We start from the raw sequence: 16,910 nt of genomic DNA, 5'->3' as shown, positions 1-16,910 counted from the left end.
GGGCTCGAAGCTGGAATAAAGCAAAGGGATTCACTGACAGTTACAGATAACAAGGTGTACTGGGTTCTTCCTACTGCTGTGGAAAAAAAAAAAAAGTCTTCTACTCCCAGATCAGAGATGTTTCCTTTCTAAAGAAATGTCCAAGTTCCTAAGCCACAATCAGAAGTTCAAGAAAAAGTTCCAGGGAGACAGTAATTCCTTTTATCTTTTTCTCTATTTGAACGATTGGAACAACCAAAAACAGTGCAAAAATGAACCATATTTAAGACAGATTAAGCCTTGCTTACAGGAAAGACGGTTTCTGGTTGTCCCCCAGGAGAAACTATCACATGGTGTTTGTCATGCGCAAGGGGTCTATAAGAATTGTAAACAACTAAGCATGACTGCACCATTTTAGGACTGATTGTGAATCAGGAGTCCAGAGGATCCCTAAGAAACTAAGCTGGCACAGGTTAAATTTTAATTTTAATGTAAAATACCGTGAATTACTTTAGATCAAAAAATTTAAAGTCTTGAATTTAAAACCAGGTACACACTTTTTAAAGATTTTCCTAAATCTGACAGTTAATACCTCCATGAGTACAGAGATTTCTCCAGATAACTGCTCCATGGTGTATTATGAAATGTACGGTACAGCTAAAGGTATCCTCAAGACTTAAAGGTCTGATGACATGAACATGACTCAATGCAATTTCTTAAATAAACTATACAACATGGCAAACATGTTAGATTTCTGTTATAATTACGTGAAAAGAAGCTGTTGTTACGCGAATATCCAACTTTTAATTGCACAGCGCAAGAAAACTGGGTCCGTGGCTCGCGGCCATGCTGTGACGTCAGCGGAAGAACACGCTGCGGTTCACTGGCTGTTCTACTCAATGGAAATGGCGCATGAAAACGCCGGTCTACTTGGCAGCTGGCATCACAGTTCTGAACAAAAGAACAACCAAATACTGGTACTTTAAGCAGTGATCATGATGGCATGATTTTATCTGATTTGAAATAAATGAGATTGATAATAATGTGAATGTTCACAACTAGTACATACAAACTCTGCAGCTTCTGATTCAGCAGCTTTTCAAATGACTTTTGGAAAGTATAATTTCTAAATTTTTTTCTACATATTCTTGAAGTCGGTCATCGGGGTACTTGCTACCGTTCCCTAACAACGCATGGCAAAGGGTAAAGTGTAGTGTTGCTACGAGTACTTGCTAAAGCCTCCGGTGGAAGATCCTCGATGTGCTGATAAGACATACAGTTCTATATAACACACAAGTGTCACGATAATCACAAAACAGATGCAAATTGTTAAAATACCTCATTTTTAAGCAATCATGCATTGATCTCTTCCGAATAGAATCTATGATAGTCTACCCTCTTTACCCTTTGCCTCTCGTTGCTAGGCGGCAGTTACATGAAAGCCGCAAGCTTTCACAAGCAAATACATGACTGATATCACGCCGACTTTATGATTACATTTATGATTATCATGAATGTGTACTCTATGATGTGTACTCTATGAGCGCTCTGGAGCGAGTGGCTTCCAAGATGGCCGCGCAGACCGCAGTGTTACTATTTTTAGCATCATGTCGGAGCACTCTATAGCTCTACGTACCTTTATCTTATGTCGTTTCTCAACACATGTTCTGACAGGAGGACTGTCTTTGGAGGAGTCGCCTTGTCCCAGGCGACTGCTGGATCCGGCATAGCTACTAGTAGACCCCCTCCGGAATACTGTAGGCACTGCTGATGGTAGTAACACACGTTTGTGCTGAACTGAACACCCAAGAGATTATTTTAAGCTGGGAAGGGTGTCAAAACAATCCAAATCGAAGTGTTCAGAGCACAGGACGGATGTTGGTGAGGGCTCCCACTTGTCACGAGTGCGCCTGACTTGCTTCACCCACTTCGCATGCAGCTCGGGATCTCTGGGAAACTTGAATAAACTTACCCCATCCTTGTGGGTTTTGGAGCAAAAGCCGGCAACACAACGCGAAGGCATAATAACTATATATATATATATATATATATATATATATATATATATATATATATATATATATAAAATGTATAATAATGTATAATAATGACAAACTGAACACCTGCCGCATCAACAACAAACTGGTGAGGAGGAAGGTTCTTTCGCTGACGTCATATAGCTCCTCCTCCTCTTTCGTCTCCTGGGTGCTGCAGCCCCGTCAAATTTGCCCAAATAGCCGCGTTTTTTATCATAACTTGTAAAATAGGCGCCTTCGTGAATTAATATATGGATCATCGGGAATTACTTTTTATGTTATAAAACATCACCAAAGATGTCAAAAACGTGTCATCAGACCTTTAAAGTATATGTACCATTTTGTAAGGTCATTGGGCTGGATTCACAACAAATCTGACCATTAAGGGAAGACCAAATTTAAAAAAAAGCTCTTAGCAAAGAGTGTCAGCCTTTGTGTGAATTAATTAGAAGACAGTATTTAATATTATTTGCATTCAACTAGAGTATGCACTTAACGGATGTCTTAATTAGCAGATTATATGCCACAGTAATCACGGCTTGTCAGACAACATGTGGTCTGGAGAGATCGTTTACTGATTGATTTATCGAAAAGAAATCCAAAACAGTTGAGAGTTACCCACTTTATCTATGCAGATTGCCAATTCATGTACTATCACAGTGCTGCTCCTAGTATAACTAAGAAAGTATTACCATAGGGCTCTTGAATTCTCAAATCTGATTGGTCAGACAGTGTTAATTAACATTTTATAACAGCAGCTCTGACAGTAGAGCCAGCTGCAAGCCAAATCACAGGTTTATATTTATGCACTTGCTCTAATACATCATAGTTAACAACAGTTTTAGTAACAACTTACACAGAGACTTGTATAACAGATACTCCTTATAATTTAAGGCTAATAATAAGTGGATTAAAATGGTTCTGTTATTTAACAAAGATAAAACCTCCAAATGTTGTTAAAGTGAAGTTTTCTGCAAAGAGATATTTATGGTGGAGCTCCCTGCGTGCAAAATGCACAGAGCAGAACTGCATACTTAAGAGAATATGGTAATGCTTCGACCTGATTTTTGATAGCTTTTGACTGTATGACATCCGTACAAATGACATACGTACGTTCAAACGATGAACGTGTACCATCGCAGGGAATCTGATCGTAAGTGCCAGGCAAAGCATCTCATAAACACTTGACCACCGGACAACAAAATTTGTATCTTTATTTATATAAGATAGATGGGTCTTTTATCCAGCGCTTATTTTTAATTTGCTTTTTAAAAATTAACGTGGGATTATTTACAAACACATTTTACGGAAAATATTCACAACAGTTTCATATAAAACCAGTTAAAACAGTTTTATTAGTCCACTAGCTTGTTGGACAGTTGACACTTTCTGTCATGTAAGGGTGATCGACGGATGTAATCGCAGGAAGAGTTTTATTGAAAACACGCTAGCAAACAAATCCAAAATGGAGACAAAGGCAGAGTTGAAAAACAGGCAGTGGTCGAGCAAGGCACAGACAGGATATCAGAGGTAATACAATACTCACAGTCCAAAAACACAAACAGGGTCAAAACCAGAAAAGTGAAACAGAATACAAGGCTTGGTAACGTCAGATGCAGGGTACAGAGTGTATACTTCGCAAAATCTGTGTGTTACTGAGAGTCTTTCTATGTATGCGCTGTGATTGAGCTCTAATCAGGAACAGGTGCATGGTAATTCCTCCTAATGCACTCTGAGCGCCATCACACATGGACGTGACAGATGTAACTGGACAACTGCTTGACATGTCAAGTTTGATATTTGATTGTAACTGTATAGTAATGATGTAAAGCAGGGTTGTCCCGATCCGATATTAGGATCGGATCGGCCGCCGATATCAGCAAAAAATGCGCATCGGGATCGGATCGGCAGGCGCGGAAAAATTCCGATCCAGACTCCCGATCCATTTTTAAAAAAAAGTCCGCTCCGGGTTTTCCAGCGCACCGATTTAGATAATCCATTCCAGTTTTTTGCTCTGGTTTCCCCAAAATCCGGTCCGCATTTTCCAGCACACCTTCAGCACCAGCATTAGCGTCTTACAATTTACCTCAGTGGCATCTTCTACATTATCACGGCGATGTAAATTTAGCAGTAGTTTCACGGTAAAGATGTCAGCTGTGTGGGATCATTTTACCCTAAAGGACGACAAAGACGAAGAGGTGGAGTGCAACATATGCCACAATAAAGTCAGGCGTGGTGGTAAAGCTGTAAGAAGTTTTAATACAACCAACTTAATAAAGCATTTAGCAAAATACCACCATAAAGAACACGAAGAGTATCTTAAAAAAACTGCAGACAAAAAGAAAGGTCCTACACAACTAACACTAGCAGATTGGGGAGTAGAAGGCATTTTTGTTTTTAAATAGTTTGCAGTATTATTTGCACTGATTTTTAAAGCCTTGGTTTACACTTGTTCAAGAGAAGAGTACTGATGCTGAGTTAATAGACTATATTATAGATACAGATAAGGTTGTTTATGTGCTTTGCTTTTTTGATACAGTTTACAGTCTTATTTGCACTTTTTACTGACCACTGATGCCATTTCTGTTTTTTTATTTATAATGCTGTCTATTTTGTGTTTATCCCTGAATAAACAGGTCAGTTTCTTGTTATCAACCATTGTGTATTATTCAAACTCACCTAATTCAGCTGGCTAGCTGTTCTCAAGAGTACTAAAACCCTTTTCAACATGAGTCTGACAACTAGGTAAGGAAGGTAAATAACTTTGAACTTTAATACATGCTCGGATAGGCCGGTATCGTATCGGCCAGTATCGGTATCGGATCGGAAGTGAAAAAAAATATCGGTATCGGATCGGAAGTGCAAAAACCTGGATCGGGACATCTCTAATGTAAAGTCGTACAGTACTTGTTGAACCCTGTGTTACATTGAAAGCACAGATTTTGCTTAAACAGCGATGAGTGGGTGGTCAGCAGACTTGTGTGTGTGTGCAGTGGTGGATTGGCAAAGTGGCTACACCTCCCAATAACTTGTACTTAAATACAATTGTTTGAACTGATGCTCTTGGAATCTGCAATTGTTTCGAAATGGCTTACAGAGATGTTGGTCAATCCAATGAGTGCTCGCAAACAAACCCTTTATATGTTGTGCTCAGAGGAGCTAGCAGCTTTAGTCGGTCATGATCACTAACAGGAAGTTAAGAGGACTTGACCTTGGCAAGTTAAATAACAACATTTTGGAACTTTCAGCACCACTGAATTAATAATCTAAGTGAGTATATGTAATTTTTTGAACCTGTATATATAATTTGACCCTGTGTTGATTTCAGAAAACCCAAAATAAATTAAAACTTGTGCAACGAATTCTGTTTTTTTCCCCCATTAAAGATATCTGCTGTACAATCATTCAGCCACAGAAAAAGAACAGTTCAAAGACATCACTGAAAGCCCGATATTGCCATGACGTTCAGGTCCTTGTATGTAAACTTATGACTGCAACTGTATATTGGTTTGTATTGTCTGATGTGTATTAGATTTTATTAGGCTACTTCGGGTTAGGTGTCTACTGAATGTACAGAACATATTAATTCATGCATTGGCATGTCAGGCAGCGATGTTTTAATCAACTTGAACTTCAAGGAAAGAAACACACTAAACATCAATCTAAGCATCTCTTAAAGTGTCATTCACAAAAGCAAAACTGTAATCGTTAATGGCTCACCAACAACTAAAGATGCAGCATTTATATCATATATGTCTAGATATGAAAATATGAAACACACACACACACACACACACACAAGTCCGCTGACCACCCACTCATCGCTGTTTAAGCAAAATCTGTGCTTTCAATGTAACGCAGGGTTCAACAAGTACTGTACCACACACACACACACACACACACACACACAGAACTACACACACAACCCCCCCAAACATACATACATACACACAAACTCACAGTGCATGACGAACATCTGCTCATCCTTAACCATTAATCCATTAATATGTGAAAAGCAAAGACTGACAGAGAGCAGAGGAAGGAGAGAACCAGAGAAGGAAATGCAAGCTGCATACAAACACATACACACTCCGAGAAGCGTCAGTAAGCATCTTCATCGATGCATTCATTAAGTCAAGTGTAAGAATGAAACAAACAGAGAAAAGGTGAGTGTATTTTTCACCCAAAAACAAAATAAGGAGAAGTCTGAATCATACAGACATAGAAGGAGAGAAAAGCAGGGAAGAGACAGGCAGGATGTAAAGACGACACAGCGATAACATGGAGCAATATAAACACTGTATTCCTCACACACACACACACACACACACACACAGGGACATTTGTAATCAAAATAAATACATGCGGGCACAGAAGACGCAGCCACACACACTCCGAATGACAGCACGCACAGGAACCTGAACATATGGCATTGAGTTAATCATCAAAACCAGATCTTCCTGAACCCCTCACACAAGCATGCAAATGCACAAGTGCACACACACACACACACACACACACACACGCCCTGCAGCTGGAGGTTCCTACCTTGCAGCAGGCTCTGGAGGTTGAGCTGAGCCTCTTGGTGCAGTTCCTGCACACACTCCGGCCTACTCCACGAGCCAAACACATTCACATGCTGTTGCCATGACGATTGGAAGTGGGCCGTTCGCTTGCTCTCCGAGTCCAAGTTGGTGGTGGCTGACACAGAGAGAGAGAGAGACAGAGACAGAGAGAGATCAGAGAGAGAGAGGGAGAGATCAGAGAGAGAGAGGGGGAGAGAGAAAGACACAAATAAATATTGATGATATTTGCATAGGTAATATCAGGAAACGAGGGCTGGGTATTGCAGTATTTGTGCAGAGACACAGGATGGTACAGCTAGAGCTAGCTGCATTACTGTAAACACAATAACAATCCATTTCTCATTTATGTGCTTATCTGCAGAACTATAAAAAGGCAAAGAACTGTCCATGCAATCCATTATATCTGTATTCATTACAGTTGTGGCTCAACGGTTAAGGTTCAGTGATTATGACTGGAAGGTTGTCAGTTCAAATCCCAGAACAGTTGGAGGGATTGCTGGGTCACTGTTCAAGAGCATGACCCTTTACCTCAGCCAGGTAGTTAATGAAACTGCATTATGGCTTTCTGTTTTGAAACATCTGGTACCCATCTGGTTAAGCATTAATTGAGCCCTTGCTCAGTTTCTGATATGTTTAAATTGTATGTGCTATCTAGTTATCTGTCTGTAAACTGTCAAAAGGTGAGGTTTTCTTTTCTTTGTCAAACTGCTTTCTTTTGGGTTTCCGAGATGGACAACATAGAATCATTCATTCATCCATCCTCAGCAGCATCAGCAGCCTTCATTCATCCTCAGCAACTGCTCCTATGCCTGTTCACTACACACAAATATCCACACACTCATTCACAACTAGAGTCAACTTAAAGTCACTAATCCACCTTCCAGCATGTTTCAGGAAGGTCGGAACTGAAGAACCCAGCAGAAATGCACAAAGACATTGTCAAAAACTCCATACAGGCTCAGGAACGCTACATGCTGTGCTACCCATTGTTCAAATCCAAGCTATAGGAAGTGAAAAGAAATAAGTCAAACTTGACCCAAACTATTGCTTCATGTGACATTTCAACTGTGATTTATGGTGCAGAAGAAGAGCACTCCAGGAGTAACAGTGTACTCTACAGTTTGATGTTAAGTATGACTGGTTAAAGTTATGGTTGGTTATGTAATTCACCACTGCCCATGTTCTTAAGTTTAACCAAAGGCATGTTAATTAAATAATGCATTTTACTGGTATTGGGCGGCACGGTGGTGTAGTGGTTAGCACTGTCACCTCACAGCAAAAAGGTTCTGGGTTTGAGCCCAGTGGTCGACAAGGGCCTTTCTGTGTGGAGTTTGCATGTTCTCCCCGTGTCCGCGTGGGTTTCCTCCGGGTGCTCCGGTTTCCCCCACAGTCCAAAGACATGCAGGTTAGGTTAACTGGTGGCTCTAAATTGAGCGTAGGTGTGAATGTGAATGGTTGTCTGTGTCTATGTGTCAGCCCTGCGATGACCTGGCGACTTGTCCAGGGTGTACCCCGCCTTTCGCACGTAGTCAGCTGGGATAGGCTCCAGCTTGCCCGTGATCCTGCACAAGATAAGCGGTTACAGATAATGGATGGATGGATTTTACTGATATTATTTCAGCACCCTAAAGCAAAATTCCCTTAGGACAGACAGTAATGAAAGAGAAAAAAAGAATGTGAGAGAGGGAAATTCATTCCCCAGGAGGTGAGCTGTGTATAGTTAATTACTTGTTCAGCACTTCCTCTCCAACAAGGAATTACTATACAATTCCTCTCATTATGTAACAGCCTGCTGTAGCACTAAAGCACCCAAAGGGAAAAAAGCGACCTGCATATACAGTATAGACAAACAGAAGGGGAACAGTTAAGACACACTGATACCGTAGAACCGACTGTTAATGAGACCAAAAACACTATCTAATTTGGGATGAAACCATTTTTCACCAGCACTCAAACCATATGAATGGAGTAGACCAGTGATTGAAGAACTATTTGTCCTAAACAGATTACAGAACGTGTTTCCTCCTTGTGAAAGACAGGTTTTGGTCCAACTGTTGACTGTTACTCGATTTAACCACGTTGCCTTAATCTCAGCACCCAAGCAGAGGGATGGTAGAAACATATCCAGGGTCTTTGCAGTAAAGTACACTACCGTTCAAAAGTTTGGGGTCACCCAGACAATTTTGTGTTTTCCATGAAAAGTTACACTTTTATTTCCCACCATAAGTTGTAAAATGAATAGAAAATATAGTCAAGCCATTTTTCTGGCCATTTTGAGCATTTAATCGACCCCACAAATGTGATGCTCCAGAAACTCAATCTGCTCAAAGGAAGGTCAGTTTTATAGCTTCTCTAAAGAGCTCAACTGTTTTCAGCTGTGCTAACATGATTGTACAAGGGTTTTCTAATCATCCATTAGCCTTCTGAGGCAATGAGCAAACACATTGTACCATTAGAACACTGGAGTGAGAGTTGCTGGAAATGGGCCTCTATACACCTATGGAGATATTGCACCAAAAACCAGACGTTTGCAGCTAGAATATAGTCATTTACCACATTAGCAATGTATAGAGTGGATTTCTGATTAGTTTAAAGTGATCTTCATTGAAAAGAACAGTGCTTTTCTTTCAAAAATAAGGACATTTCAAAGTGACCCCAAACTTTTGGACGGTAGTGTATGCTCTTGCTTCCAGAGAAGCAAACAGTCTTTTGAAGACAGGCTCAGACTCCGTTTACACGTAGCCGGGTATCTATAAAAACGGATATTTATTTATGCGGTTGCACCCATCATTTACACGTAAACGGAGGTTTCAGTCACTGAAAACGGCTGCTTTTGAAAACTCCGGGCAAAGTGGAGATTTGTGAAAACTCCGTTTTCATGCCTGCGTGTAAATAGTGGAAAACAGAGTTTTCTCTGTGTTATGGGGAAAATGGAGTTTTAGCATTGTGATCTGACGGTCCCTCCTCCTTGGCTTTCAGATCTCTGGTTGGCTTTCTATTTGTTTGACATGTTTTTGACAGCCTTCCCTGGCTGTTTTTGAGCATTGTGTAAACGGAATTATTTTCTAGTACAGGGAGGAGAAGATACCCGTTTTCATAAATACCCGGCTACGTGTAAACGAAGTATCAGCCTTTTTTGTTGTTGTTGCTTTTTTTTTTAATTCAGGACATCCATTTGGAGGAGAAACTCCAGTTTTTTGTGCCTCAGGCTCCAGAGCTGGGATAAAAAACAGATGACGTGGACCACCAGTCAGGACGTTGGTGGTTTGTTTGTATACAGTACAGAAAACTCTGTCTTTTGCAATAGCATTCAGGTGCTCTAGGCTTGTTGGTAAAACCGAAACTGTTTGAATTTTGAACTTAGAACTACTCCCAAAATCACTGACCTCACCCTTAAGTGTGTACATCTTTACATTTTCTAACATTTAAAATGCACACTTTTCCCCCCGGCTGATTCTGACTGAAAATATGCCTTTAGTGTTGATAGGCTGAGAATAAAAATGATAACAAGTGAAATAAATATATTTGACAAAACAATAATAGAACAATTTAGAAGGTATTTCAGGACATTCACATAACCAGGAAGGAATGATCAGGAACGAGCACAGTGTAAAAACGAAAATGTTGAGAAAACTCAAATTATCGAGGCAACATGCTGCAAGACATTTTTGAGTTTTCTCAACTTTTGACTACCGTGATTGACTTTGCTAATGATTTCAAACTTAGACGAAGAGTTCTGCCAAGTTGAATCTTCTTCTTCACCTAATTATGATATTCCTCTGAGGCTAACAATGTAATTTAACAATGAAAATGTATGCTGTTGCAATTGTATTTAAGAAACGCTCAACAAACAAATAAATAAAATGAAGAGCACACAGCTGAAAGTTAGCTGAAACCGTGTTGAACATGAGGGATAACAGGTAAAGACTGAGGTAAGTCTTGCCTCAAGTACAACATACAAAAATGTGTTGACTGAATATAGCGATAAAGGGCCTCAAGCACTTCACAAACACTTGCAAACGTTGTCCTTGACAAAAAGCTACAATTTGCTTGTCATGAACTTCAGGCCATGAGGTCAATTAAAATGCGGAACAACCTCCTGCTCACACATCTCACATTTGGAGATGCACAGGGCTTCCCTCAAGGGGCTAACAAAACCGACTGAAACTCAAAAATCCTTGTTATAGTGAAAATACTTGTTCATACAACAATAGCGAAAAGTTTACTGGAGAGATACTAAGTCTTTGTTAGTTGCAAATTACCAAGCTTTATTTCTGAGTCAGATCATTTCGAAAACTTTTATGAGATCAACAAGTACTAGATATCATTTTTAAAGTGGGATGAATGATACGAGTACTGGGATGAGATCTTCATTTCTTAATTTTCGGAACTAACTTATTTTGGCCAAATGTGAAGGCGGTATTGCAAGTCTTCTTGCAGCAGGTAGTTTCATTATTCTCTTCACTGCAAATGTGAAAAGAGGGAGAAAGAATGAGAGGGAGCAGAAGAGTGAGTCTCGATAAACACATTTTTTTCTTAAAGGAACAGTCCACCGTACTTCCATAATGAAATATGCTCTTATCTGAATTGAGACGAGCTGCTCCGTACCTCTCCGAGCTTTGTGTGACCTCCCAGTCAGTCAGACGTGCTGTCACTCCTGTTAGCAATGTAGCTAGGCTCAGTATGGCCAATGGTATTTTTTGGGGCTGTAGTTAGATGCGACCAAACTCTTCCGCATTTTCCCTGTTAACATAGGTTTATATGACCAGTGACAGGAAACAAGTTCAGTTACACAAATTGAAACGTAGCGATTTTCTATGCTATGGAAAGTCCGCACTATAATGACAGGCGTACTAACACCTTCTGCGCGCTTCGGCAGTGCACTGATACGGAGCTCAGATATCAATGCGCTGCCGAAGCGCGCAGAAGGTGTTAGTACGCCTGTCATTATAGTGCGGACTTTCCATAGCATAGAAAATCGCTACGTTTCAATTTGTGTAACTGAACTTGTTTCATGTCACTGGTCATATAAACCTATGTAAACAGGAAAAACGCGGAAGAGTTTGGTCGCATCTAACTACAGCCCCAAAAAATACCATTGGCCATGCTGAGCCTAGCTACATTGCTAACAGGAGTGACAGCGCATCTGACTGACTGGGAGGTCGCGCAAAGCTCGGAGAGGTACGGAGCAGCTCGTCTCAATTCAGATAAGAGCATATTTCATTATGGAAGTACGGTGGACTGTTCCTTTAAAGCTAACACGTATTTAACAGTTATTCCACAAAATCGAGTCGTACATGAACTCATAGCTGATGAGGCGCGTAGCACCGAGTTGGCTATAAGCTGTGTAAGACGAGATTGAATGGAATAACTGTTTTATTCTATCCACATTCACCGGATTTTGAGAAACAGAGCATTTTTTATGTATTTATTTTTTTTAATTTGATAAATAAAAACTTTATACAAAACGTCCGACAAAATAATTTCCGCTTAGAATGTAAACAAACCGGCGAAATGACAGAAGCAATTTGTGAAAAATGCTATAATAATTCTTGAAAAATAAAAAAGATACATTCTTACTATCAAATACTTTTATTCCATATTTTGTTGCTTTTTTTATTTTTTGGGGTTTTGTTTTTTGAAGTTGAGTTTTTATTTCATCCTCGGTTGATTCAGCAACATGCCACCATTTTGTTTTTCTCAACTCATGCTATATGAGCTGATAGCCTAGTAGTAGAGTAGCCAATCAGAGTGCGCGATTGCTCATATCCAGTGAATGCGGATAGAATAATAACTGTTTTGCTTAACAGATATACAAATATTATGTTTTTAGATGTATATGTTTGTAGATTCATAAGTTGCTCCCTGGTTGAAATTAATTAGTTAGCTTTACTAGCGGCGGCATGGTGGTGTAGTGGTTAGTGCTGTTGCCTCACAGCAAGAAGGTTCTGAGTTTGAGCCCCGTGGCTGGCGAGGGCCTTTCTGTGCAGAGTTTGCATGTTCTCCGCATGGGTTTCCTCCGGGTGCTCTGGTTTCCCCCAAAGACATGCAGGTTAGGTTAACTGGTGACTCTAAATTGAACGTAGGTGTGAATGTGAGTGTGAATGGTTGTCTGTGTCTATGTGTCAGCCCTGTGATGACCTGGTGACTTGTCCAGGGTGTACCCCGCCTTTCGCCCGTAGTCAGCTGGGATAGGCTCCAGCTTGCCTGCAACCCTGTAGAACAGGATAAAGCGGCTACAGATAATGAGAACTTTACTAGCTGCAACTTTACACTAGTTTATATGGACTTTAGCTAGATTTAGTTAGTCAGCTAGCAACATTTCTCAGTAAAGAGTGTTCTGGTTGCGTTTTTAAAGCGCTACAATCATGTATGATTACTTTAAAAGGGTGTCCCAAACATAAAACCTGTTAATGTTTCTTTTCAGGTCAGAGAGGGTACCTGAATGATGCAGCTGTTAAAACAGGTGCTAAAATGTTACACACCTTTTGTTTTGTGTGACTACACGAATAAGGTCTAAGGTGGAGCTCTAGCAGGCAGAAAAAGAGAGATCAAGTCATTCTTGTGGCATCTGAACCCCTGCATACACAGTGACATATAGTGACGTATGTACGTGCAGTGATTAATTAGCCAAATATATTCAGTCTCATTAGCAGCTGATTAACTAGCATGAACAGAGTCAGAGCCCCAGGACATTAAATAAGGCCCAGTGTGGCCCAGTGGCTAAACCAAAGTCCTTCTCAGTGTGACTCTAATGACCGTGACGGAGAAGTCAATCAAAAGGGCTCGGGCAAATTTCACTAAGTTTACAGCCAGAAACCCAGCAACACTGTAAAACATTTCAGCCTTGTTTAGTTCTGTCCACTTACTTTTTCTCTTTAACTCAATGAGCTCTGAAAAGTGTTTTAATTTGAACTAATCTGTGCAAGTTTTCAAAGGTTAGACTTGAATTACTTAGTTGTCTTGACTAATTGAGACTTTTTCTGAGTTGAAACAAAGATAATCATCAAATTGAGTTAACTTGCATTTTCAAGGCAGCAGGTGAACTTGCATTTCCAAGTTAAACCAATTTGAAATGTTTTACAGTGAAGGGGAGAAACTGCTGTTTTTATGCAGAACTTAAGTTGTAATGTTTCTCAGAATACAAGCAATCCTTCAACCCTTCGGTGTCACCGTGGGGGTGGGATAAGGAAATATATTAAATAAAATCACAGCATCCATCCATTATCTGTAACCGTTTATCCTGTACAGGGTCGCAGGCAAGCTGGAGCCTATCCGAGCTGACTATGGGTGAGAGGCGGGGTACACCCTGGACAAGTGGCCAGGTCATCGCAGGGCTGACACAGAGACAGACAACCATTCACACTCACATTCACACCTACGCTCAATTTAGAGTCACCAGTTAACCTAACCTGCATGTCTTTGGACTGTGGGAGAAACCGGAGCACCCGGAGGAAACCCACGCGGACACAGGGAGAACATGTAAACTCCGCACAGAAAGTCCCTCGTCGGCCGTTGGGCTCGAACTCAGAACCTTTTTGCTGTGAGGCAACAGTGCTAACTACTACACCACCGTGCCACCAAAATCACAACATAAACTGATAATAAAGTGTGGTGCAGGTTTCAAATGTGTAATCCACCCCCCAGGTACGCCTCTGCTTTGACCATGAGACTCTTAAACAGAAAAGCACAAAAAAGAAAAAATGATTAAATCACACCACTGTCATGTTTCCAACTCTACAAGGCACACATTCTTCACTAATCTCATTCATCTCATCATCTCTAGCCGCTTTGTCCTGTTCTACAGGGTTGCAGGCAAGCTGGAGCCTATCCCAGCTGACTACGGGCGAAAGGCGGGGTACACCCTGGACAAGTCGCCAGGTCATCACAGGGCTGACACATAGACACAGACAACCATTCACACTCACATTCACACTCATGGTCAATTTAGAGTCACCAGTTAACCTAACCTGCATGTCTTTGGACTGTGGGGGAAACCGGAGCACCCGGAGGAAACCCATGCGGACACGGGGAGAACATGCAAACTCCACACAGAAAGGCCCTCGTCGGCCGTTGGGCTCGAACTCAGAACCTTTTTGCTGTGAGGCGACAGTGCTAACCACTACACCACCGTGCCGCCAAAATCACAGCATAAACTGATAATAAAGTGTGGTGCAGGTTTCGAATGTGTAATCCACCCCCCAGATACGCCTCTGCTTTGACCATGAGACTCTTAAACAGAAAAGCGCAAAAAAGAAAAACTGCTTAAATCACACCACTGTCATGTTTCCAACTCTACAAGGCACACATTCTTCACTGATATATTTTTATCCATCTTCCTGGGAAAAGGGACCTGAAGACAGGCATATCCACAGCGCTATTTTTGAGGCCACATACGGTAAGTACAGTGGAAGTTTGTGGGTGGCTGTTGTCAACAAAAGGTAGAAAGAGAGAAGCTGAATCATTTATTCATTTTTATCTGTTGTTTGTTTGTTCTTTGGATTCGTGTCTACTGAAGCACAATGGCTTTAACAAGCACAGGGAGTGACTGGCTGAGTAAAACAGCTAGTCAGGAACAATCGTGTGTGTGTGTGTTCAAAGGACCAAACCTCCATGTTGCTTGCTTCATATTTTATGTAGCTGTTGTCCAATCTGTATCTCAGTCCACAGCACGTCGTCAACACAGTATGAGCAGCACGGTACAACACAAACACACAGAACACACAGGGGACAGGAACATGCAGCTGTATTCCCTTGTGAAAGGCACATCCACACCCAGAACCCAGGACAAAAAGGTGATGTGACTACACAGAACTGGGACTTGAGACACCCTTGCAATGATACCATCTCTCTCGTTTTTTATATCGTTTCAAGACATTCATCACCAGGCCTTTGTGAAAAACCATCATCATTAGCCAAGCTAACTTTTCACATCACGCTAGAACTGAGTGTTGTCTTAAGAAGCTTTTGGAAGAAAACTTGTGAAGATCTCACACAGTATGAGCAAAAATATGCTCGAAAGGTTAAATCGCCATCTGTCAAGCTCGCTCATGGAGAGAATTCAGCTGACTGACGATTTCAAACACGTGCATGAGGAGGCATTAAAATGTGTGTGTTTTGTGCTGCGATCACAAGCAGAAAGCTGCCAAAAGCAATTAGGTCCAGAAAGTAATTGTAGTGACGAAAAACCCAATTCAGATTCTCTTTATGGCCCCTGGTTTTCTGATGCCTCTCTCATTCGTTCTTTCTCTCTTTCTTCTTCCACTGATGTGTGAGATTGCAGCCTTTCCAGCCAGTGAAGCGGACGCAGCACGTGATGAGGTTATGTGGCGCACAGAGACCAGCACCACTGATAAAGAGTTTTTAACACCAAGGTAGGTTGGAAGATGTGCTGTAAATTTGCAAAACTCTGTTGAGAATTATTTAACTGTCCAAACAGGAATTAGAGGAATACTCCAGCATTTTCTCATCTTAAACCCAAACAAAACCCCAAAATAAACTCATTTATACTCACAGATACGGTAATATCCAAACGAGACATGTTTGAGTGTTCATTTGTTCATATTTGTATCTGTATACAGTATCCAGATTGGTTTTCTTTTAAAATAAAATGTCCCTGTGTGCTGCCATCTTACTCTCTCCAAGGCTCAAATGAGTAAAAATTACGTGAGAGAATCCAAGATTGTGACGTTACTTACACACTGCATGCCTTCCCAAGACTGAGATCTAGTGGATACATCACTTCTAAATTGTTGTCAACAACCGTAAAGATGCCTGAGTGTCAAGCGTTTGGCTGTAAAAATAAGACTGATCAGTGAAGCAGCAAATGAACACACACACACACACACACACACACACACGTAAACAGGGAGCGCACACATACCCAACCAGGAGGCTGTTTGCTGCCTATGAAGGTGTTTCTTCAAAAAATTTCCTTGTATTTTTATGTGACATGCTTTTGTTTTTATTCACTGAGAAAAGTGATATTTTTAGATGGAAAGAATCACATTGCTATAACAACGTACATTATTCTGTGTCAGTACTGCGTATGCGTTGTCCAGCTGAGTGAGATTTAAACTTCATAAAAGTGAAATCAGTTGATTCGCGTATTTTTTTTTTTGCCATTAAAAATCACATGGTTACAGAAAATTTCTGATTAGATTTTTAGAATTAGAAACCTTTGTCACATATACATTACAGCACAGTGAAGTTCTTTCTCTGTATTCAACCCATCTGATGCAGTGAAAACACACACACACACACACACACACACACACACACAGAAAAAGAGAGAGAGAGAGAGAGAGAG

General features: G+C 40.8%; 1 protein-coding gene across 4 annotated transcripts in view; it reads right to left on the bottom strand.

Annotated features, from left to right (window-relative positions):
• Nucleotides 1-16,910, bottom strand: part of nhsl2 (NHS-like 2) — a 213,743-nt gene that overhangs the window by 23,224 nt on the left and 173,609 nt on the right. For 3 of the 4 annotated variants that reach the window (XM_060923136.1, XM_060922969.1, XM_060923016.1), the window contains exon 2: nt 6,564-6,716. In XM_060923136.1, coding sequence (XP_060779119.1) covers nt 6,564-6,716 — 153 coding nt within the window. Of the gene's footprint in view, nt 1-5,975; nt 6,017-6,563; nt 6,717-16,910 lie in introns of those variants that run through there. The other variant, XM_060923075.1, reaches the window with a different exon arrangement.

Source organism: Neoarius graeffei, chromosome 1 (genome assembly GCF_027579695.1).
Source record: "Neoarius graeffei isolate fNeoGra1 chromosome 1, fNeoGra1.pri, whole genome shotgun sequence".
In the NCBI taxonomy this organism is placed as follows: Eukaryota; Metazoa; Chordata; class Actinopteri; order Siluriformes; family Ariidae; genus Neoarius; species Neoarius graeffei.
This window is presented reverse-complemented; position numbering and strand designations above follow the sequence as displayed.